The sequence below is a fragment of the Miniopterus schreibersii genome, assembly GCF_964146895.1.
Source record: "Miniopterus schreibersii genome assembly, chromosome: 7".
Taxonomy (NCBI): Eukaryota; Metazoa; Chordata; class Mammalia; order Chiroptera; family Miniopteridae; genus Miniopterus; species Miniopterus schreibersii.
Window position 1 is genome coordinate 40,677,610 of NC_138108.1, and position 26,165 is coordinate 40,703,774.

A 26,165-nucleotide genomic window follows, 5' to 3' on the forward strand; every position below is an offset into this window, starting at 1 on the left:
CATACTTAAACATTATTTACAATTCTGTTAAATTTTACATTTAAAAATTGGGAGGAACCTATTTACTTTGTTTCTTTACTGAGAAGTATCTTTTCATGGTAATACCTCATAATACTGGTTTAAAATATCCAGTTATTAGGAGTTAAAGCAGTATAATTCTGATGAAATTTCATAGCTAGAGTCATAATAAAATGTTCCCTCTTCATTAAATATGTGGCGAAGTTTATTGTTCATGAAAGTGAAACCGATCTGTTACTTTGTGGGATTACCAAGCATAAAGCAGAGTGATATTAGAGCCTCCTTATAGTTCTCTGTATTGGTTAGTGCAAACTTTAAGCGTGTCTACCTGAAAAAGGGCATTGTATAAATCCAAAACATTATTAAATGACATGTTTAAAGGTTTTATATTGAACTCTTTATTTTTAAACAGTCTTTGTTTATTTGGTTAAATGAAGTTCTGTTCTCCAAATGAAAATATTTTGTTTTCTAAGTTAAAAGTCCTTTGATATCTAAATTTTTTATCAGCTTTCTAAGTTGGCACCCATACTTTTGTTTAGAGATAATAATGATTTACTTTATGTGTATTATTGCTATAATCGGTCATCAACTTCTGTTGGTCTTTTCTAGAAGTACTTTTCTTCCTTTCCTACTTTATTCTATTTCTACTACCACTTCTTAGTTCAGGCTCTTATGCAGTATCACTGACCTTAGTAATACATTCTTGCTGGGGCTCTCTTTGCTGATCAGTGTAACCCTGGGATCTTCCGCATCAGACACGTTTTGTTTAAATTGCATAATTCTAAGTAATACCCTAGTGATCCAGAATCATGGAGAGGGCTGGGAATCATCTGTACCCTGGGAGAGTTTTGAAAATCACTGTTCTAGTCTATTTTTCCTATAGTTTCTTCCTTCAAGAGTACTAGTCCTCAACCATCTTATGTCCCATACTGACTATGTCTAAGGATTTGGGTCTCATGCTATAGGGAGAGGGGGCGGAAATGCCTAGTTTTCACAAAGCAGAAAATAATTGTGTGCATTTTGCTACTTAAGTTTTATTAACATTGCAATATTATTTAGAAGTATATATATTTGCTACGGCTTTAAAATATGCATAAATAAAAATCTAGTAGCTGAATATTGTAATGAATACTACATTTTGTACTATGCTGACTCTAAAACACAAAGATAATGAGTGCATAAGGACTCAGTTATTTAGTAAGAAGCAGTATCTTCATAGCCTGGTATGAGGCAAGAAAAGGGGAACACTTAGGGTATAGAGATATTGCTAATTTTCAGAGGACCACATGTTTTGCATATCACTTTTACTGGTGACATAGACATTGAGAAATTAGATGTATCACTGTTTGTGAATCATTGCATTGGATTGTTACTGCCTCTTGTGAAACATTCATGCGTTCCTTGGGAATTCCATTTTCTGGCTAGTCATGGCTTTTCATTGTAAGGCATTAGTATGTTTTTCAGTGCTCTCTTTCCTGTTCTAAATTTTCCTCAGTGGATTTGTTCTTTGTGCTCTGAATGTACCTTATACATTTCACCCTTGTACCTCTAGGTAAGTGTTATTCTCTAAGGTCCATGTCCTCTGTGATTACTCCCTTACTCCCCTTTTGCTCTTTCTTTCCTGTCTTTGAAATCAGAAGCTCTCTTTTGTGGGTACCATTTCATGTAGCCATGGTTTAGTTACATATGCCTGTGTTATTTCTCCAACTAGACTATAAGCTCCTTGAAGGTGTGGGCCATATTATATAATTTCATCTTTCCCCAGATACCAAACTATGCTTTCTCCATTGCATTCAATGAAAGAAGGATGTCATTTTCATTGCTAGGAATTTTTTCCAGCTTTAGAGTAAGCTGGTTTAAATTGTGGTCTAGCAAATTTCTTATAATGCTTTGTTTTCTTGCCTAAGAGAATATGCAAGATGCAAGTGGATATGTTTTTATTGTCTTTATCCAAATCTGGGGATTTAAACAGTAAGATTTTAGGTAAATGAAAAAAGCAGTAAGATTTTAGGTAAATGAAAATAAAATTCTTGTATTTTAGTGTTTTACATTAATGCTAGGTCTCTATATTTCTTCTATATGGTAGTCATACATGCAAATTTACCTATAATATATATATAAAGCCTATATATATGTAATACATTTATGTTTACATTTTTAATTAGTTTTTATTGCTATAACATCAGTGATATTATCTCCAGTATTATTAATACTTTTATTTAGGGTTAAAACTTAGCTACCAAAATAATTTATGATGTGTATACTATTATATTTGATATAGTTGGATGAATTCTTATAGGTAAAAAAGAATATGAGGGAAAGGAAATCTTTTTTAAGAAATGAACTGTACTATTTAAAATACAAACCTGAGAGCTCTTTTTAACACTGCAGCTGAGTTAAACAAATAATCTTTCCACCATTACTAAGAAGTGCATGTAGTTAAAAATATATTTATACGTATTATTTTTTAAAAACCTAGTTAACTTTAAAATATGTAAGTTTTCTTGTCGTTTAGAGTTCTGTGAAGCTGATCATCAAGAGGGTTGCAAATCATTGGTGGTTTCTATTTTCAGATTTCCACATCCCGGAGTAATTTGCTTTAATTTCACCCAATTTAACCTATACTTCACACCATCACCATTCAGCTTTAATAGCTATGTTCTATGCATAAGAAAAGCAGATAAATGTCCACAATTAGGCTGCAAATGATTACAACTAGTTAGGGCTTTATGAAGACAAAACTTAAAGGACTATGGCGCCAAACAAAGCCACAAAAGACGGCTGAAAATGCTGTCTCCAGAAGTCAAGTCTACCATGCCATTTGATTTATCACTTTTGCAGTTGATTTTACTTATTTTAATATATTGGCAGGTGTGCCTACTCTGAGAAATATTCATCTTTAAAGAATATTAGTTCTCTGTTGTTAATGTATTTTTAGTTTTTAATTTATTTACTTCCTTAAATTTCAGCATAGATAACCAGATTGATCTTTTTAAAAAAATTAGTTAAATGGTAGCATATCTGTTTGAAAATTAAGCATAGTTGGTTTGAAATGTGCTAGCATTGATATACCTTCTCAATGTATTTGTGAAATTAAGACTTCTCTGAAATGTTTGTCTATGTTGAATGGTCTTATCAGACATTTGATGGAAGTATAATTTTACAATTCTGTATAGAATTTTATTTATAGATGGGCCTTAGCATGCAAAATATATTCCTATAGAGTATTACTTATGTAAAGTATGTGCACACATGTCAAAGACTCCAAAATTGTTTTAATCTGATTTATATGTGTGTTATGTTTTTCTTTCCATATGTAAATTCTTGTTGATGGTTAATAACAGCATTATGTTAATGTATAAAGAATTTGGTTATATTTTAAGTTTTTTAAAAAGCCAAACTTTTGGTTTTAATATAAAAGCATGTCTTCCTTATAAAATAAAATGTTTCCTTTTTGTCATTGTATTTTCATATTTAACAATTAAAAAACCGGATCTCATCTCCAAGGTTTTGACATAAATCCTTTCTTATTTTTTAGTGACTAAATAAAATTCAAGTTTTAGTTTAGTGTTTAGATTTTAGTATTTAGTCGTTTTGTTAAATATTCTCTCAGAAACTCTTTACAGGTAAGAGTAACAATACTAATGGATGATCATTTTATTTTACAGTTTGCGCACATGCAGAATTTTTTTTGTAATTGAAATACTTCCCATTTTAGGAATGTGATGTCTTCTGTTTTATTATATGAGGGAGAGGTAACATTTATTTAAAACATGTACTCATTTTAGATAATCCTTATTTATTAAGTAATAATCAAATAATTAAATAATGTCTCTTTATTGTTGCTTAGAAGCCAAAATAAATGTAGGTTAAAAACCCAAGCAATTGTATATTTATATAGATGTAACAAACACATATGTGTACATGTGTGCACACAATTGCTGACTTTTAAAATAATGCTTAGGAATTAATAGCTTGTTGCCTTTGCTTATAAAAACAATGTATGAGGGAAAGTGTACTGAAACTTACATTTAGCATATCTTTGTTTTTAATAAGTGAGTTAATTGTCTAATCTACAAAGTAGACCAATATAGCCATGGCAAGACAATACGGCTACACAGTTTCACAGTTGTATTAAACTAGTTTCATATGCTATATCATAAAACTTTCAGTCCAATCAGCAACTAAATTTAAATACTGCAAATTGTAGCAGCAAAACAATAATTCTGCTGATTAGCCCCTTTCCATTTCTTGTAAGTGAACTGTTTATGCTGTTGAGTACCTTTTGAAAAAAGAAAAAGCCAAAACAGCCTTGATTAGTCAAGGAGTAATTGGATGACTTGATTTTAGCAAGAGAATGAATTGGTTGATGATAGCCTGTAACTAAGTGTAGTGGTTCTGTTCAGATGAATACATAACATACAGTCATCAGATCTTGACAGGTATAACATATAAGCAGTGCTAAAATCTGGTGGTGGTGGGAATAGGATGGAGATGGAGGAGAGTAAGTTTGCCATGAAGTGTTTTACTGGAAAATTTGAGGTGATTCTCACAGGAATTTAGAGAAATTTTTATTTTTATTTTTTTACATTGTGGAAGGGTATGGAGATTTGTCTCACTTTATGACTATAGTCCCCATGTTTTATGCTCTAAAGACAAAAGAACTATAGGATTCTTTAACTTTCTTTAGAGGATCATTGATATTATATCCTTTCACTCTTGTTGAAGATCATGGTTCCTGAGTAGAGCCATGTGGGAAAGCCTAGAAGCATTAATTGTGTTCATATTTAATTATTTAAAGTCTTGATTAGTCAGAACTTTTTGTACACTGCATTCTTGTGTATGATTTTCTGATTATTTTTAAAACTTTATCTGAGAAGTATGGCATAAAGCAAAAAAATTTTTTTTAAATCTTCTGTTACTAGTCTTAAACCTAAGCTGATCCTCCCCCCCCCCCCCAAGAATGTATTTTACAGTAACTTCTCCTCTGCTATAATATGCTGTATGGTTCCAAAAGTTTCAGCTGCATAAAATAAGAGGTCACTTTATTGCTAGACATATGAAACAATGGGTGAACCTGCACAGGTGCTGCAGGGGATGAGGGGTGTGGCAAGGTAAGGGCCTAGCCTAATCCATTCTGGGACTGGCTTTGATTTGGCACCACCTGGTGGTGATTGTTTGCTCAGGCTTAACTATGGTGATGACTAGATCTTGAAGACTTGAGGATAGCAGTAGAATTCTAGGAATCTTTCAGGTAGTTGGTACCCATCTCATTGAGCCAATTAGATTGGATTGGATTGGAGGACTGCTGGAAATGCAGTGACCTACCTTACACAACCTGCTCCCAAAGGTGTGGTTTACTTGCCTGTCCTTGATCTCTCTAGGCCTTACCCTTCCTTCCATGTTTTTCTCTCTTTTTAGAACTGTGGATTGTTGTATTTGAGAGTGCAATTATTTTGTGAGCATGTTTTGTGGTTTTAGGATATCTGTCTTCACAGTACTTTCAATTTGGACCCAAGAATATTGTGTAATATGGGCTTGGTCAAGCCATCATTTTCCTGTTCTAACACCAGATGTTCTTGGTGAGCTTTCCCTATTCCATCCTTCTATCCACTCTTCTCTACCCAGTATTTTAGAAAAACAAGGTAAAAAGTCATAATCTATTGATATTATGGATAAAGCTATAAAATAGTTATTTAAAAAATTAATAACCAACCATTTACTTGACTGATTAATACCTGTCACATGTTTACTTTTTTCAAGCATTTCAATACCAGTTTCACACTTTAGTGGACACAATATTACCTCTTATCAAAGCATCAGTGCATTTAAATATGGGATTAAAACATAATTTATACTTACATCAAAACCTGTACATGAATCTTAATCTAAATTTTAAATGGCATCTACATAACATCAGTGTTCCAGTTTGAAACTTTGACGCCGCCTTTTTCCATCACCTTGTACTGAATACTGATTCCTTGCTCTTCTTCATCGTGGATTTACTTTTTTGTGTTTATTATGTGCTGATCTGTTTCCCCTATTAGACTGTAAGCAGCTTTGAAGGAAGAAACTAACCTTTTCAGCTTTTTCTCATTTCTGAAATTCTCTTTCCAGCTCCTGGCATAACTCTCTTTGTGATTAACATTCAGTAAACACTTAACTGTGTCTCCTAAATAAATGTGTATCTTTAACTAGCTATTATACACCTCCAATTATATGACTGGCCACATTTCATTTATCTTCCATTTGATATAATTCTTCCTACCCACTGGACAAAGAAATCTTTGTAGAGATTTTCTTTAATTTTTTTTTTTTAGATTTGACCTTTTTTGTGTGTGTTATTTCTATAACTTGTACCCAATAATCAGCTGCTTTGTTTGTGACCGTCAGTCTCTCTCCAAGCTATTAGATCTTGTACATAAGCGAGCAAGAGCAAGATGACAAGCATGCCTCTCTGAAAATCTACATAAGAATTTTATAATGATCCCTCAGCTCAGTTTAGAACCTTTCCATCTACTGACATCTGCACATTGGAACCTATGGTAACATTTTTTGGTTGCTACCTTTGTCTTTTAGTGCACACCAGTGCTTCTCACTTGTGGCTTAGCAAAGACTGGTGACATTTTTGTTCTTCACAGCTGGGGTGTGTATCTGTATGCATGTGCATGCACGTGTGTGTTACTGGCATCTGGTTTGTAGAGGCCACGGGTGCTGTTAAAAATGCTACAATACATAGGTTGGCCCCCCCACAGCAAGATATTGTCTGGCCCAAAAGGTTAGTAGTGCCAAGGTTGACAAGCCCTGGTATATACCTTGTCTTTAGGTTTTTATTTATAAATATAGTTAATATTTTGAGTGCTTATTGTGTGCCAGGCACCATCCTCAAATGTTTACTTGTATTATCATTTTTAATTTTCAGAACAGTCTTATGAGGTAGAGATTATTGTCTACATTTTGCACACAAGGAAACAAAGCCACAGAGAAATTTAGTCATACAACTAATTAATCAAATAGTCTGAAATCCAAATTTGAATCAAATAGTCTGATTTCAGAGAGTGTGTGCCTTTATTATACTTACACTTCCATCCTGCCTGGAATGTTCTCTTGACTCTGCTTCCCTTTGCTAATATCTGCCTCATCTGTATTTAAGCCTTCCTTCTTAAGTCTGATTCATGCTGATCAATCCTTTCTCTCATTTTTTCCTGTATGGCTGCATTTATTGGTTTTAGTTATAGTATATAGGTGTGTTTCCGATCTTCTTAATTTGATTTATATAAAAATTGTACATAATAATACATAATCCAGTGCAACACATCCAAGAAATATTCATCAGTAATAGTCAAGCAATTCAGAGGTGAAGAGATGAAACCCAAGAAACTTCTCATGTTCATTATTGTAGTTTGAAATATCTTATTGTGTGCTATGAAATTGATCCTTTGCTGTTGTGCTGCATGTGTAGCTTCATTTGGAATCTGTAGTTCCCCTCGAACAGCTTTTCATCCTAAGTGCTAGTAAGTGCTTCAAACATTCATTCATACATTGATTTCTTTATTCTTCATTTCATCTTATACCTAACTATGTATCAACTCTGATCAAGGCTCTAGAGGGAACTAGAAAGGCATTTAAACAGAATCCCTGAGCTTAGGTCACTAGGACATACAATTACATATTCTAATACTAGATGCACATGCTATACAGGTCATATGAATGAAATGGACAGATTATTGTTAACAGTTCAGATAGAGGATATGGTTAGAGAAGGCATCATTGTGAAGATATCATTTCAGTGACATCTAAATTAAGCCCATGTAACTCTTTTTGAAAGGTAAAAGTGGGCAGGAAGACTATTCCATGCTGAAGGGTGAGTAACAGCATTGAAAAAGTAAAATGAAAGCACTGAGAATGGGTCAGTTTGTTTGAAAAGAGGGATATTAATGGGCACAAACGTTAGAAAAATTAAAGTTCTGATTTGTCATTTAGTTTCTTGAATGGTAACAGTTCACATGGCTCTGTTACTTATTGCTTAAAGTACTGGTAGTAAAGATAAAATTCTAATTTTGTTAATTTCTTTCTTTGCATTTATTTTTCTCCTTACAACATTGCTCTTTTAAAAAGGTATAAAAATGGATTTTTCCCTGGAGCTATATTTAAGGTAATATATGAAACCATCAATTTTACCATACTTTATTCCAAACAAGTCTCTATAATTCCTCTTATGACTCAGGGATGGTAGAGATCTCTTAGAGCTAGACTTCTGCAGAGTTGTCTTGTAGATGAGGGGAAAGTAAACTATGCATTTCAGTGATGGATGTGATTTGTAATGAAAGGACATTTACCTTTGAGACCAGGGAAGGGAGTGGGCAAAAATACAGTGACAGCTGAATATGAAGAACTTTCCGAGCTTAGTGGTCAGTACAAGAATTTGACTTGAGCTGGAGATTTGTGGAGGTTGAGGGAGGGTTACAGAGGGCTTTTTTTACTGGCAGAAGGCTAATTGATGTTTTAAAAGTTAGGAAATTAATGAGGTGGTTATTGGGAAGGTTAAATACAGCAAAAGCAGCCAGCTTAAAATGGAAATAGAGCAGAAACTCAATAAATATTCAAAATATCATTGATTAAATTTGCCTTTTATGCATTTAAAGTATTATATAGAATAAAAAGTGAAAATCTTGTTGAGAGATGAATGTTAGTTCTCATTAAGGTACTTCTTTTCTGCCTCTTCTTTGGAAAGAGTTGATATTTTGTAGCAACTAAAAATGTGAAACCCTTGAGCAGTTGAATATAACTAAGCACAGGTGTTGACTCTGGGTTATAATTTATAACTTTTAATTGACTTTAAGGATTCCTTAATGTCGTGAATGCCTATCTACAATGTAAGTACAGAAGTAGCAATTATTAGACAGAGCTTTCTAGTGTCTTGTATATTTAAAAGAATTTTATTGTCTGATATTGTAATACGTTGCTTCTAATTCATTGTGTGGTGTCAGTAATAACCAGAAGATTTTTTTATTTTGCTAGCTACTACACTAATATAAGCTCTAATTTTAATGTTTTTATGTCTTTATACCTATATCTTCTCTTGTTCATCTCATCTTTCCTACTTAATGTTTTGTTTTTGAGTCACTGCTTAAAAGATACTGTTTTTAATTTATATGATGGCTTAAAAGTAGGAGGAAATAATAAACAAAAATTTAAAGTTTTCTCAGAACCTGACTGACCTACTTTATTATCTCTCTTATACTAAATACCTATTTCTCTCAAGATTGGGAATGGTTCTGTACTTCTAAGCATTGCTTGATTGCTTCCATATAAGTTAACTACTTTGTGTAAATGTCCTGCATGAATCATAATTTCTTTAATTTTAGATTGGTTTCTCAAAGTCAGCCACAAGTGCATATTGTTTTATTAAACTTTCTGAAAACCTTGATAAGTTTTTGAATATGTTAGAGAGATGGTAGCTTTCTTCCTCTTGGCCAGGATTTAGTTTTAAAGCCTTTTCCTGTATAAGAGAGGAGGAGGAGGGGAGAGCTCTGGAAGAAAAGCAAAGCAAAAGCAAATCTTTAGACTACCCATAGTCCTATTTTCTATTCCGAAGCATTAAACAATTAGCCTGTGGCATAGACTGGATTATTTTAGGGCTTTTTCTATATCTCAAATAATAGGTTTTCCCCTAGAAAATGAAGGTTAAAGACTTTAAAGACTACTTTTGATTGATTTGTTATTGTAAATAAGTATAACCCACCAAGTCTAGTTATGCCGTTCCATTTATGCTATTGCATCAAGTAATTAACAGTTTACATTACTAGACCAATTGTTTCCATTTTTATATGTTTACGAAATATTTTATTTTTCCAGAGGTCTATAAATATATCCACTTAAAGTAATTAAAATTTGATTGACACAACCCCTTTCATTTGTTTTAAACTCTGAATGCTTAGAAACTTATGCCTACTCCATTTTAGCAGAATTTTGTTAGCAGAATGATTTATTAGTTCTTTTCTGTGTTTCCAGATATCCTTAAGAAGGCAAATTGAGTTTTGAAGTAAATAAAATAAGTTGAGGTGCCCTTCTCTCACTTTCTAACTTAAGAAAACTAGTTAAAACTACACATTTTATTTAATATACCTGTAAATATTTTTTAAAATTACACAACCTTGAGGTCCAGTTATGAATTAGGTTCTGGTTTTGTTTAAATCACTTTTATTGTCAGGACTAGAAGGGGCTTTATTTAGATTAAGACTAGAGTTTTAAAGTGCATCTGTAAATCTGGGCTTAAATTGCACTTCTAAATCAGAGCATTTGGAGTGTGCAATAAGAAGCTTTAACTTTCTCTTTAAACCACTCAACTCTTTCCCCCAGACAATAAAGAATTTTTGTCATATCATTTATGGAAAGTAAGTAGGAACTGGCATTTTCCAGTGTTTTGAATAAAGCTATGGACGTTAAGTGAATTGCCAGTGCAAGTTTAGCTCTCTCCCATCTCTTTAAATGAGTTATAGAATTATAAGGAGGTTGGGAATCATTGTTCTGACACAAGATAGGACTTTACTTTGAAGAATGAATTAGAAATTTGAAAAGATAAAGATTTTTTTATCAGAATATACTTGATTTCTAGAATTGTATTTAAGAATTTATCTTTTACTGGTTTAGGAATGTGGCCCCTAACCTTTTAGTGATTATGGTAGTACTCTGGATTAGAATATAGATGTTCTAAACATTAATTATTTGCCACATAAGACAAGCTGGGAAAAATGTGAAACCATGTGGAACAGAAGATGTTTTGGTGCCATGAGTAAGATTCAGTCTTTCTTCATTTTCTTTACCCATACTGTTATTTTCTATATTTAAGGGCCTTGCTGATTGTTATTAAACCTATATGTAAAGTCCTTCCTAGTGAGTATTGTTCTCCTTTTTATTAAATTAGATTTGTTTTCCCAATCAGATTGTCCAATCATTGAGACCAACTCCTACTGTTTTGATTTTTGTTTTTAATTCTCACAACACTCAGCATATTGTTAGATATGTAAGCAAGCTTTCTTTAAGTAGAGAACTTATATTTAGCAAGGCACATTGTGGTTGAGGGGGTGGCAGTTTATGCATTGGTTTATATGGCAAGGAATTCCTTATCTCTGCATTGTATAGTGGTAGAGGATGGGAAAACATCATTATAATATTGTTATTAATTAAACATAAATCCATCTTCACCGCTTACCCTCTTATTTCCTCCAAAATTCTATAGACATGCTATTTGGAATATCAAAGTTTCCATAACAGGTGGTTTATGAAATACTGCTCTGGAGCCTGTATGCTTAAATACATCATGTGTTTTAAAACTATTTCTCCTTCTAGCTGGGAATGTTTTCCTTCTGAAAATTTAAAGCAGCCTAATTTAAGTAGCATAGCAGTTAACTGAACTCCTGAGTTTCCAAGGTATATTTTTATTTCTAAAGTCCTTTGCAGTTAGATTTAGCATCCTAAACAGAGTATTGATTTATTCTTCTTACTCATATCTTTATGGACTAAGATAGGCTTTGAATGAATGAATGAAAATTAATTAATAAATAGATCAATCTTCAGTTCACGTATAGTAATTGAAAATAGCTAACTCATTTCTGCCATATCATACCAAGAAATAAATATCATACAGCATCTTCAGTAAATATGGATAGTCAAATGTGTCTCACCAGATCAAATGTTCATATTCTGACCGGCTTTCAGTAAAGAAGGTACACACATTTTAAATGTCACAAGTTTAGCATAAGCATTGACAGTTTACATTTGTTCACTTAGTGAATAGATTTTTTAATAGGAATAACTTATATAATAACTAAAAAGATTTTCTTAGATTCATTTTATCACTTCAAAGTACACTGGAGCCACTTGGGAGCTCTGGGCTAGAAATTCTGTTAATGAGTGTGTAATAGAGGGATAAGAGAAGAGAGATATCAACATTTATGGGATAGTTAGAGCAAGAAAGTGAATGGCCAGAGAGGAGAGAAGAAAATCAGGAGAATGCCATTAGACAGAAACAGTAAAAGAGACTATGTCAATGCTCTCCAGTTAGATTCTAGTGAGAAGTCATTCAAGATTCCTGAACAATGGCTGTTTGATTTACCTTCATGAAGGCAAATCATTGGTGTCCTTTTTGAGATCAAGTTCTGATAGCATGGTGGAGGCATATTCTAAACTGCAGTGTGTTAAGTTTTAAATGGGAAATAAAGAAGTGGAGAGAGCAGATACAAACAGCTCTTTCAAGAAGTTTGGCTCTGAATGGAGGAAAGAAAGCAGCAGCTGGAATGGGAATTAATGTCCAGGGGTGACTAAAATGGTTCATTTAATGTAGAATCTTAGATGTGAAAGTGTTAGTGGAAATGGAGATGATCCAGATGATATAAATATAGGAGAGGGGGGCATAATAGATTGAGGCCTCAGGAAATGCAAAGGAGTTTGTAGAGCAAACTTCCTTGGTAGAGGACAAAGATCCAGACAGAGATGGTAGAGAGACTGGCCACAAATAGCATAAGGTAGTGTTTTCCATTTTACTGCTGGAAAGAAGAAAAGATTGGGTAAACACCAGAAGGGGGGGCGAGGTGTTCCAAAGATGACATGCATTTTCCCTGCGAAGTGGGAAAGATTAGGTCATCTGCTGGGTAACAAGAGACAAGAGTTAGTTTTTTTGTGTGTGTTTTTTTTTAAGTTAAGGGGAGTTGTTTTTTTGTTTTGTTTAAAATTGATTTTAGAGAGAGTGGGAAGAAAGGAGAGAAAGAGAGGGAAGGAGAAACATCAGTTTGTTGTTCTACTTATTTATGCATTCATTGGTTTATTCTTGTATGTGCCCTGACCTGGAATCGAACCCATAACCTTGGCATGTTGGGACAATGCTCTAACCAGCTTAGCTACCCGGCCAGGGCCAAGTTTTGTTTTGAAAGCTTTGAAAATGTGAGAGAAGCCAAGAAGGTTTGGAAAAGGTGCTTTGCTGTAAAAGGAAACATTGCAGGATTGCTCTGTAAAAAATCTTTGTGATGGAATCCATTTTGAGGCTAGCTTATGGTTAATTTTCTCCTGTAACAAGTCATTTAATAATGAGGGTTTACTATAGGTTTACTATAGTTAGTATTATTTTTAGCCACCCATTTATTTATTTATATCATGTAAATTTATTTATTCACATAAATGTTTATTTATATATTATATATATTAGATATACATGAGAGGGAGCAGGAGAAAGAAATGTATAGATATAAATTAATTTCATGGCAATAGTGCTTTTCTCCTTGTGGCTAGTCACTGCAAAACCAAAATTTTAACTGAAATTTGTGCAGATTTTTCAGTAAGTTAAACTTATTTATTCTGTTTTAAAAAGAATGACTTTTAAAAATGACTTGTTTGGTATGTACAATGCATGTTCATCATAAAAAGTTTAAGCAAGACAAAAACTGTTAAAGAAGATTTAAAAATTGCTTAATAGCTCACTGCCCAGGAATTATTTTCATTAACATTTGATCAGTTTTATTAAGAATGAGATACAATTTTATATAAATGTGATCATTAGTGTATGTGCTATTTTAAATAGAATACTAAATTTTATTTTATTGAGTTTGAAAGATTAAAGAACTGGAATAATACAGAGGAATTAATGAATTTCAGGTAGGATTTTTTAAATTGGTGGTGGTGTTTTTTGTTTATTTGTTTTGTTTTATTTTACAAAAGATGTGTTTTTAAATGATCCTGCTATAGGGTCATGAAAACACTAAAAGGTTGGAGAAATTATTTTTTAATTATATGTTTCATCTTCATATGGCATCTATTAATTACTCTGAAATACAAGGAAATGAGAATACTTTTTACTTCTCCTCTCCCTATCTTTGAATTTTTGTATTATTCTTAACTTTTCATAGTTTATAATACAGTACTTATTTTATTAACATAATTCTGGTGGTTGTTTAGTCTTGTGTGTTAGAGTATATTAAGTTCAGAATCTACTTGTCATTGATTTCTATTCCAAACAAACCAATTGACTGGATGTAAAATTCTTGAGTCACAATTTCTTTCCTTAGAACTCTGACGACGCTGCTCCACTATCTTTTGGCATAGGCTATCTTGGAGAATTCTGAAGCCTTATATTTGATTTGATTTTACTGCTTTTGATGTTAGTGACATGTATGGTGTTGATGTTTCTCTGTCTGGTTTACGAACTGCAAGTTTTGTTTCAGTGTTTATTTAAGCCAGCTTACCTGGATGTGAAACTTGAAAGTGGCTATGATTTCTTCTTGACTGATAGGATCTCTTTCAAAGACTGAGAAACCCTACAGGGTTCTTACCTTATATCATTGGTCCACTTAGAGTATATAGAGAGAAGAATATTTAAAACCTGAATGAACTTGGAAATGCTAAAATTTACCTCTTTTGTACTCTTGACTTACATAAAATAAGAGAATAGGTCCAGGTTTATGTCCTTGAATCATATTACTCTCACCTCTAATGTATGGAAGAAATAGACAGTAGAGAAAAGGGATGTAACTATTGAAGTGTTTCTCAAAGAGCCACATTTTACCAAAATCAGTAACCAGCTTTCTGTACTTACCTTTCTTTACCTCTAAATAGCATCTGACACAGTTGAATACTTCTTCCTTCTTGAAACATTTTCCCCCCTCTCCCAATAAGATCATACTCGTACCTTTTCTCTGACTTTGTCATCGCTTGAGTCTCTTTTGCCAAGTCCTCCTTCCCTATCAAACATCTCAGTGTTGGTGTGCTGTCTCTATGTGATGTCATACAGACCCATAACTTGAAACACATCTGATTTTATACTCCTAATGTTATATCTACAGTCATGATCTTCCTTCCTACATCTAGTCCATCCCAGTACATATACTTCTCAGCTACATTTTTATATCAAGTTTCCATACATCTGGTCATCTCTCATCTGCACTACTGCAGCCACTTCCTAACTTAGTCTTTCTGTCATCACTCTTGTCCCTTCCGTAGAGTCTGTTTCATTTTTGTTAATCCTTACCTGAGGATATTTTTTCCATTGATTTTTAGAGAGAGTGAAAGGAGGGAAGGTTGGGGAGGAGAGAGAGAAAGAGAAACATCGATATGAGAGAGGCACATCAGTTGGTTGCCTCCCACATGCTCCCTCACTGTGGCTGGGGATGGAATCTGCAACCCAGGTACATGCCCTTGACCGTGCCCTTAACCAGGAATTGAACTTGCCACTCTTTTGTGGTCCAGCTGATGCTCTAACCACTGAGCACACCGGCCAGGGCAAGTCTATTCTTTTTTAAAGTAGCCAAAGTGGCCTCTTTAAATTATAAATCTTATCTTATTACCCTACCTCCCCTTTATTTAAAGCTCTCCAATCAATGGCTTCTCATTACAGCTAGAACAAAATCCAAACTCCCCTGTCTCACATGTATGTGAACTGCCTTACTTCAACTTAAACTCTATTTACTATCCTCTGCTGTGGTTCACCCACACTGATTTTATTTCCATTTCTGAAACACTTCAATATTGTTCCCATTTTAGAATTTTCATGCTTGCTTCTTAGAATCCTCTTTCCTCAGATCTTCACATTACTGCCATCCATATTCTGGCCATTCTGGTGTCAGCTCCAATGTCAATGTCATCTCCTCAGAGAGGCCTCCCTGACTATCTCAGCTAAAGTATCACATAGCAACGTGCCCTCCTCCCCAGCCCCCAGCACATAAGCTCTATCACCTTGTCCTATTTTATACAGAATAGTACCAAGAAGTTTTTAAAAATCATAACGTTCCACCACAAAAATAACCATAGTTAATATTTTCAACATTTCTTAATTTTACCAAAAAATGTGATCTTACATATTTTACTAAATTTATTTAAACAGGAAATTTGTCTCTAATGTAAGTGGAAAATGAGTACCACTTGCCAAAATTGAAGCTAATAAGAGTAAATACAATAAAAACTACATATTTGTTACAGTTTTTAGTCTTTAGAAGCAAAGAGGCTGAAGCCTGCTCTGTTGTTAAAAAGATAAAGTTATAAATGTTAGCCATCAAAGACCAACAGCATCAAACTGTGACTTTCTTTGACATAGAAGGGCTGAAAGAGAATTGAAATGGAAATAACTTTCTCATCAGGCAATTTAGTATGATATAGTGTCGTCTTCACAATGACTAAAGTTATCTTTACCAGTACAGTGTTTTCCCCAAAGGAGAATTGTGATAATAATTATTACTAATATATATTAATCACAAAAATAATCATTGTTTTAGTAAAGTGAAATTGAAATAAATAACTTTGGTCATGCACCAGGATTAAAAATGTCCTGGTGAACTAGTAAGAATTAGTGTGTGTGGGGAACCCCTACACACCTTAAAAAATTAGCATATGTTCCAGTTACTTGAAAGAATTCTGTGTGTTAGGCTCTCTGCTTAACACTTTACATATGTTATCTTGATTTAATCACAGAAACATCTTCATTTTAAAAATGTGAAAATGAGATCCTTAGAGGTTCAGTAATTGGGCTAAAATTTTATGACCAGTAAGCCTGTCTGACTTTAAAGCCCTTTTTCTTAAACCACTAAATCTTATACTAAAAAGATAAGATGTGAAGGAATGCTATAATGTAAGTGTATGGTAAAGTCTGTTAATAACCCAGGAGCATGTCTTTGGAAAGTACTCTATAATTTTTTAGTTCTAAGAAATGGGAAGTTGCCCAAATGACCCCACATTTTTTATAAGCTTAATTTTACACTTGTTTTAGGCCTCATTTCATAAGAAGGCTATTCAATTTTAAAGGATAACTTTACTGTTCCCTTTGCTTAATTTTCGGCAGGATTTATTATCCAGGAAAGCAATATGGAGTTATGTCAAAAAATTAAAAATGGAACTGCCTTATGGCCTTGGCAATTCAGCTCCTGGGAATTTATGTGAAGAAACCTGAAGCACTAATTCGACAGAAATATGCACCTCTATGTTCATTGCAGCGTTATTTACAATATCTAAGTTTTGAAAGCACCCAGGTGTTCATCAGTAGATGAGTGGATAAAACAGCTGTGGTACTTGTACACAATGGAATACTACTCAGCTATAAAAAAGGAGGAAATTTTATCCTTTGGGACAGTGTGGATGGACCTGGAGAACATTATGCTAAGTGAAATAAGCCAGTCAGAGAAAGACAAGTACCATATTATTTCACTCATGTGGAATCTAATCAACAAAATAAACTAACAAGCAAAAGAGAAACAGACTCATAAAATGAGAGCAGGATGACAGCTGTCACGGGGTGGGGGCCAGGCGGGGTGTGGAGGGATTGAGCAAAAAAGAAAGAGAAAGAACTCATGAACACAGACAGTGTTGTGGTGATTGTGGTGGTGGGTGGAGGTGGAGGAGGGTATGAAAAGATAAACGGTGATGGAAAATAATTAATTTAAAAATATTTATTATAAAAAATAAATGTAAGTTCTTATAGTACCTTCCATACAAATGAATATAATAATAATACTTTCAGGCATAGAAACAACAATGTAATCCAGAGTGTATAGTGTCTGTGGTTTGAGGGTTTTTAAAAACATTTTTTAATCCTCACCTGAGGATATTTTTTTCCATTGCTTTTCAGAGAGAGTGGAAGAGAGAGAAAGAGAAACATAGATGTGAGAGAGTCACATCCTTTGATTGCCTCCTGCATGTGCCCCGACCAGGGCCAGGGATCGAGCCTGCAACCGAGTTACATGCCCTTGGCCAGAATCAAACCTGGGACCCTTCAGTCTGAGGGCTGACACTCTAACTACTGAGCCAAACCAGCTAGGGCAAGTTTTTATTCTTACAGTTTTTATTCTTATGGATTAGTGATGATCGAGTCATAACTCCTTTCCTAGCCTAATCCTTGGCAGACTCCAGGTAGGGTGCAATCTAGAGAATAATTTGAAAGTTGTAAGATAGACAAGTGACCTCCCACCCCCCTCTTTATTCTAAGTTTTCTATTTGGATTAGTTCAGGTTTTCAAAGAGCTTTATTTTCTTTGCTTCCAGGAAAGTTGTAATTGTTGTTTCTCTCTATTACCCACTTGGTTAAAATTGAGGGTAGTCATTAAGACATTGCCATTTAAAACCTGCTGATGCATTTACTGTAGGGATGTTGTTGAGGACATCACTATAGTACTCATTGGCCCCTACATAAAGACAACTATTTAGGATATTTTCCTTTTTTTTTTTTTTTTTTAAATATATCTTTATTGATTTCAGTGAGAGGAAGGGAGGAGAGAGAGAAACATCAATGATGAGAGAGTCATTGATCGGCTGCCTCCTGCACACCCCCAAGTGGGGATCGAGCTGGCAACCTGGGCATGTGCCCTGACTGGGAATTGAACCTCAATCTCCTGGATCCTAGGTCAATTCTCAATCGCTGAGCCACACCTGGGCAGGCTAGGATATTTTTCAGAGTGTCAGAAAAAGTTTAGTTATTTCTGTAACTGAACTGGTAATGTTTCCTTTGTTGCTCAGACTGCCAGCAAGCCTAACTTTTCTTTTTATTTTTGTATTGTGCCATTTGTGTAAGATGCCTCAAATCATGATAAGAAATATATAATGTTGTCCTTCCTGGGAGACTTCTTTCATATTTTTAAAACAATTTAAAATTTACCTAAAGCACGGCCTGTCTCATGTGTTTATTAGTAAGACATAATGCACCTCCTCGTTTCTTGCTAATTTTGTTCATAGGAATTTGCCACTGTATAATAAAACATCAGTTGTATGCCAAGAATACTTAAGTGTTATTTTAAATACTCGTGTTTTCATTGTAGTAATATATTTAAGCTTTATTATTATTATCACTAAATAATTCCACGTTAAGATAAAAACAGTTTAATTATTTTTAATGTAGGGAAGTTATATTTTAAAAGTCTTTGTAACCTGTAATGAGAATATCTTGGTCTTTGGTATGTAAGAATGAGCTGTAGTCACTGTTTTATCCCATCAAACTCAAGCTGATTTCTATGGTACCTCTATCTAAAATAGTTCATACTTTATGTTTGAAAACATCTCACTTTGGGAGCATAATCTAATTGGTAATTTTAATTAAATTAACAATTAATTTATTTATTGTCTGAGGGTATGCCATTGCTTTCTATTTATAATATTTCTTAGTATTTGTTCATTTTTGTGATACTGTTCCTTATCTGGTAATTTGAGTAAATCCCAGTTGAATTATGTTGCCACATTATGTCTTCAAAAGGGCATAAAGTCAGTACACATGCTTCAGTAATATCTAGTTGTTTTACCCTTATGTTTCCAGTTGGCAATTTGAAATTATGGCTTCAACTGCACTTTAAATATGTGATAATAGCATGTGTTTCTAATAAGGGCCAGCACCATTTTGTTCAGATAGTGTGAATGGTTGTCACTCATATATGACAAATGCACCTTCATCTGCTTCTTTGATAGCCCCCTAAAAACCATACCCTCAAATCAGGCCGATGAAATTAGCTGCTGTGTAAATTGTGTGTCTGAGTGGTTCATTATCTAATCACCGTCAGAACCACAGTGATAAAGTAGATTGAAGCAGGGAAGAGGTCTGCCAGATGATTTTGCCCCCCTCCCCCAAATCTGGTTTCCCTTGGAAACCCCAATAGTGTTTAGAACTTCAGGCTCTCATGCCTGGAATTCAGTATCTTAATGTACCAAACCTGAAAATACCAGTAGTTCTGGAGCATAATTTTATTTATTTCAATCAGTTTTTGAAATGTTGTGGCTCTTGAATTACTGTTTTGTTGCTAGTTCTCTAAATATTACCAAATAGGAAAAAATATTATGTCCTACTTGCAAGAATTCAGGATAATTTGTATAGTTGTTAACCTTACAGGGATCTTTAATAATGACCTTCTGGATTTATTATTATTATTTAATTGCTTCCTTTTATTTCATTTTAGGTGCTTTTGAAGATGATGACATCACACATGTTGAAGGAAGTGTAGATCCTATTCGAGATATAGAAATAATACACGAAGAGCTTCAGCTTAAAGATGAGGAAATGATTGGGCCCATTATAGATAAACTAGAAAAAGTGGCTGTGAGAGGAGGAGATAAAAAACTAAAACCTGAATATGTAAGTAAAAATTTACGGCTTCTTTAGTAAGTTTATTTATCTTGATTAAAATGATCTAATATTGTTATGGAATTTTAGAATCCAAGGATTTTTTTTGTTAAAAAGTTGTTGAGAAACTTTTTCTTTTGGCAATGAAGTATCATGGGTGACAGGCTGTTTAAGGTATTCTTAAAAGGCCATATTTAGCTGTAATAGTGAGTGTTGATATAGTGACTATGTACATCTTCAAGCGTTAGTGTTAGAGAAGTGTGATTTTATGATGAAAAAATTACTGGATTTAAAAAATAATTGAATATATGAGTTTGTGGATTTGAAGAAGTGATTTATACAAGGAATTGTCTTCCATAGGGGTTGACTGAGTGAATACCCTATTAAAGTAGATAATTTTAATCTTTTATGGAGTGAATATATGTCATTGTCTTCAATGTTCAAATGTATTTTCTATCACATTATAATGAATAATTATTAGTAATGTTGTAATAAATGTTTCAAAATCAGTTTTGAAGCTTTTAGTTTAAATATGATCAAATTGTCTTTCACATTAAAAAAGCAATGCCTTGCCCTGGCTGAGTGGCTCAGTTAGTTGGAGCGTTGTCTCGTACACCAGAAAGGTTGTGGGTTTGATCCCCAGTCAGGGCATGTACAGGAGGCAACTGATCAATGTTTCTGTCTCTCTCTCCCTCCCTCTCTCTCTAAAATCAATGAATATATCCTCAGGTGAGGATAATAGATAAATAAATAAGCAATGTCTTAATTATATATTTTTTTATTTATTAACATCTTCCATAAACTGCTCTTGCTTTTTATGCTTCTTTGTCATAGGAAGTATTTTCTTTTTTAACTTTTCATGCATTTTTAATACATGTGTTTATTTTTAATTTTCTCATTTTTGGAAACTGTTATCTTTTCCCTTCCTCATTTATTTTTAGTAAGTTTGGAAAACTCACAGTTGATTAGGGAGCTCTACACTATTAAGGAAAAAATCAACTACAGAATTAACATTTAAACTTAAGCACACTATTAATAAATTATGGTCAAGAGTGCTTGGTCTTGGAACACAGAGACCTGTGTTGTGCTGCTGATTTTCTTGATAGTCTGGCACAAACTCAAAAGGAGTGTGGTAGGATATGTGAAACTGGAAGAGATACATGCATGAGAAGTCATAGGTTTTAGGATCAATTCCATTGTCACTAACCTGAAAAATTGTATATGTGATGTAATTAATAAATAAAAATTAAGAAGAAACTCCTTATAAGTTTTCTCAAGACTGCTATTTTGAGTTGCAAAGACATTTTTAGTCATACATGAGACTCTTTGCCTTTTAATCTAAACTTAGGTTTAGGTTTTGAGTTGGGTTTCCACAGAAGCAAGAGTTGGAGTGCAGGTAGTTTTCTTGGGAACTACCTCAGAAGCACAAGTTAGGGAGTGAGGAATTAATTAAGACCAGGAACAAAACCCATACATAGTATGAAATGAGCAGGTTGAAACCCCGAGCATCTGGGCTCAGTCCTTCTAGGAACCTCTGGAAAACCATGGAGAAAGTGTCTTGTAGTTTTTCTACTGGAAGGGTGAGAAAGCTGAGGTAATTATCAGCTAATTTTTATCAGTCATTGGTTATGGACTGCTCTTAGAAGTGTTAACTCTTTGGCACCTGATGTCTATTTGGTCTGAGCGCAGCACTTAGGCAGACTTGCAGTAAGAAGCCATCAGCATCTACTGGACTGCTGAGGGCAAAGGGATGTGGGCAAACACCAACAGTCTCTGCTACATGTCTCTTTACCCACTGTGCATTTAAACTTTTTGTCCTAATCATTCTGTTTATTTTTGGTTGTTCTTTAGGATCACAAGTTTAAGTTGGTGATTAATTTGGTGGCACATACCTCAGTTGCAGGATTGATCCCTCCCCCTGGTTGGGGTGTAAGCTGGAGGCAACCAATTGATGTGTCTCACATTGATATTTCTCTCTCTCTGTCTCTACCCCACCCTTCCATTCTTTCTAAAAAGAAATCAGTGGAAAAAATATCCTCGGGTGAGGTTCAACAACAACAAAAAACACCTCACATCTTCCTATAAGATACTACCAACATAAAATCCATGCTCAGAAACACCTTTGTGATTTGGTCTTCCCTGACCTACATTTATTCACCTCCCCTGACAGTGATCTAAACATTTTGGTTTCGTGTGAGTTCATTTACTAGAACTCTGCCCTTTTGCTGGTCCTTCATCCCTACTTCTTAGTCATCATTTAAGATATAACCTAAAGCAGAAATTTCCTACTCTTAAAAATTTTTTTTATTGTGGCAGACTATGCAAAATATAAAATTTACCGTTTTAATCTTTTCATGTGTACAATTTAGTGGCATTAAATACATTCACAATGTTTTATAACCATCACTACTCTCCCTTTCCAAACTGAAACTCTGTATCCTTTAAACTCCCCCTCCCAGTCCTTGGTAATCTTTATTCTACTTTCTTTGCCTGTGAATTTGCCTATTCTAAGGAACCTCATATAAGTGGAATCATATAATTTTTGTGTGAGGGGTATATCTGGCTTATTTCATTAAGCATAGTGTTTTCAAGGTTCATCCATGTTGTAGCATATATCAGAATTTCATTCCTTTTTAAGGCTGAATAATAATATATGTATATGCCACATTTTGTAGACATTTGAGTTGGTTCTACATTTTGGCTATTGTGAGTAATACTGTTATGAACATTGTCGTGCATTGTGTATAACCACGTGGACATTGTGGTTTTAACATTTTTGAAGAAATCTATTGAAAATCATCTAGAAGAAAATATTAAGTGATAATGGTGGCTTAGGGAGGTAGAGTTATGAATGCTGTCCCCTTAAATGTTTTTATACTTTGATTTTATTGCTTTTATAAAAATAAACTTGGGGAAATTAACCCCAGAGTTAAAATTATTTATTAAATGTAGCAGACCATTTGAAAATGCAGGAAGCAGGGATGTGATTAGAAGTTCTTGTAGTTCATTATTTGAGTTTACATAATATACAATACCCCGAAGCTAGGAATGGGTTATAAAATTTTCAAAATAAAAATGGCAAGTTGCTTAATTTGATGTGATAATACCAATATGGGAGTCAAACTATGGTAGGTGGGACTGCTTCATGGGTTCTGGAGAAATGATTATCATAGTGATTATTCTCAGCATAAATGAGGGGATTTTTGACAATGATGCTCTTAGGCCAGTGGGAAGGATTCAGGGAGGGGCTCCTTTTTCTTGAACGGGGATGAGAAGCATGAGAGTGTAAGCTTAATTGACCAGGATTAATCTAATGGTCATTGTAACACTGCATAAGGTATTTTACTTTCTCAGTTTATAGTCATTACTTTAAGTAAATCATTCTGTTTAATCATAATGCATTTGTAATATAGCACTTTGATCTTCTTCTTGTAGGAAATGGTGTTACATTAGCCACTCTTAAACATTTATGAGTGAAATTCAGTTATAGGAGAGTAAAAGTGATTATTCTTAAGTAGAACATGTTAGATTTCATTAAAAGTTTTTAGCTTGCCCCTTCCCTGTTAAAATCTGTGGGAAGTGCCTTTCCTGGAGTGTTTCAAATCAGGATCTAAGGATATAGGGCTTTTTCCTTATTTTTTTCTGTTGGTAACAGCAAGATTGGAAGGAAGATACACTAAATATTGAGGTAATTTATACACGTGGATATTAAAGAAGAATAACTGATTTATGGTAAAGGAAAATACATTGATGAAAATCCAAAAAATCTGTTACTGATAATTATGTATTACAATAAATTTTTTAAAATTGCAAATTTTAAACATCCATAAGGTCTTAGGGGAAAACATTTCATTTCTTATTTGATAGTACATTATGTGAACAAATAGGTATGATCTGCTAGAGGTAAATTTTGAGTCATTGAATCTCAGAAGAATTATTGTATTTTTTAATGGGGTCTTTTAGTTGTAAGGAACAGAGATTCAACTTAGGCAATTTCAAGAAATGGATTTTTATTTTTAAAATACAAGGTGAGAATGGAAATGGAAATCCAAAATATTCAAGAGCAGGAAATGTGGTATAGCCAGGCCTTTTGGAGTTGAAGTGAAAATCGTCCCTGAACAGCACTGTACATCTTCTCTGGCGGTGCTCTCCCACTCATGTAGCTCAGATGTTTTTCATACCTGCTGCACTAGAATTCTGCTGTCTTTACTGTTGCCACTAGACTTCATCTGCTATTTTATATGTTGTTTTTGTTCCAGACTTCTGCTGCTTCATAATTTCTGCTTACTTACAATTGGCTTATTTATCATGTCAATTTTTTTTTTTAATGAGACCACTTCATAGGTCAAGTGCCCACTAGTTCTGGGCCAGGAGACTGTGTGGACTGAGTCACATTCCTTTAGGAGAGTACTGGGAGTAAAGCACTATGATAGATAATTTGTTTAGTATACTGTGTAAAATGGTATGGGCACATTATAGGTCCTCAGTGCTCACTTTAATTATATGAGGACAGCAGTTCAGAAGTGCAAAACTTTTAAGACTTTCAGGATAACACAAAAAAATGTATTGTGTTTGAGGCACGGGTCACAAGAATTAGACTCATTTGAAGTCAGACTACTTTAGATCCATCGATTTATATACACGCTAAGGGGAATAACTTATTAAGAACGGATGTTATGATGCATACACTAAAGGCATACTTTTCTGGATATATCCCACCTATCTACTTTCTCTTAGCCAACTTAACATAGATGGAGAAAATTAAAAATAGGACATTGGTATCCCCATAAACTCATTATTACCAACCTGATTCTTTCCTGTAGAAAGATGATAGTCAGGAATCAGTACTCTTGTCTCCATGAACAGCAGCATTCATCTAGTAGAGCAAAAATTGCTTAATATTTTGGTTCAGGTAGATTCTAAATCTCAGTGTAGAATGTACAATGGAGGTCTATTTTGTGAGAGAAAACCCCCACTGGTTTTGTCTTGATTTGGAATATTTAAAGGGGATACTCTGGGTTGGAGCAGGAGGAAGCTATATTAATGGACTTCTAGCCAAACTATTTTGGGCTGGAGGCCTTGCTGCCATTCTTCTAGTCTGAGTGTGTTGTTGACTGTGCTGTGTTAAAGCCACCAAGCCAGCATAGGTCAGCTCATCTGAGTGTCACCATCAGGTATTAGGGTAATGGGTTTGGTTAAAGGGAAGTATCAGGCTTGGAGGCTAATTTTAGGGTTACAGATGGTGGGCAGAGAATAGATGAAGTCCTTCCTTTACCCCCACCCTGTGAATATACCCTTATTTTTTTCCTATTCTAAAGATGATGTACTATTAAAAATAAAAACACATTGTAGTTTTTTAAAAAGAAGGCAGAAAAGGAGAGTCCTCTGGAATCCAATCTTCTAGAGATTTCTCTTGCTAACAATTGGATATGGCATCTATCCAAATAGTTTCATTACTTAAGTACATTTACTTCTATGTGTTGTTATATATAGTTTCAAAACCACAAATGGAATCACATTATGCATTCTGCCAGAAATGGTAATGCTTAATGTCCATTGAGTATTTACTATATGCCTGGAACTGTGGCAGTTACTTTACATGTGTTTTCCCGTTTAATTCTTACAATCACCATATTTTGAATTGGAGTTATTATCCCAGTTTTACAGTTACTGCCCCAAAGTTACACAGCTAAGTGGCATAGCCAGGACTCATACCCAAATCTGTTTGATGATAAAACCCATATTCTTAACCTTATTCCATTGTTCTCAACCTGCTTTTTAACCAAGCAATATATTTTGGACATTTTCCCATGTGAATGTATATACAGATCTATCTTGTCCTAATGGATAAAAACTGTTTTAAGAATATTCCATAATTTATTAGCAGTCTCTAATTTCTATCTTTTTTAAAAATTGATTTGAGAGAGAGAGAGAGAAAGAGAAAAAAGTGTTGATTTTGTTATTCCACTCATTTTATGCATTCATTGGTTGTTTCTTGTATGTGCCCTGATTGGGGACCAAACCCACAACCTTGGCACATCAAAACGACACTCTAACCAGCTGAGCTACCC

The 26,165-nt window shown here is 34.0% G+C and overlaps 1 protein-coding gene across 1 annotated transcript in view; it reads left to right on the forward strand.

The window, feature by feature from the left end:
- The window catches only part of OLA1 (Obg like ATPase 1), a 121,448-nt gene that overhangs the window by 48,325 nt on the left and 46,958 nt on the right, over positions 1 to 26,165 (forward strand). Inside the window, exon 5 of the mRNA XM_081143537.1 lies at positions 19,931 to 20,106. Coding sequence (XP_080999663.1) covers positions 19,931 to 20,106 — 176 coding nt within the window. The remainder of the gene's footprint in view (positions 1 to 19,930; positions 20,107 to 26,165) is intronic.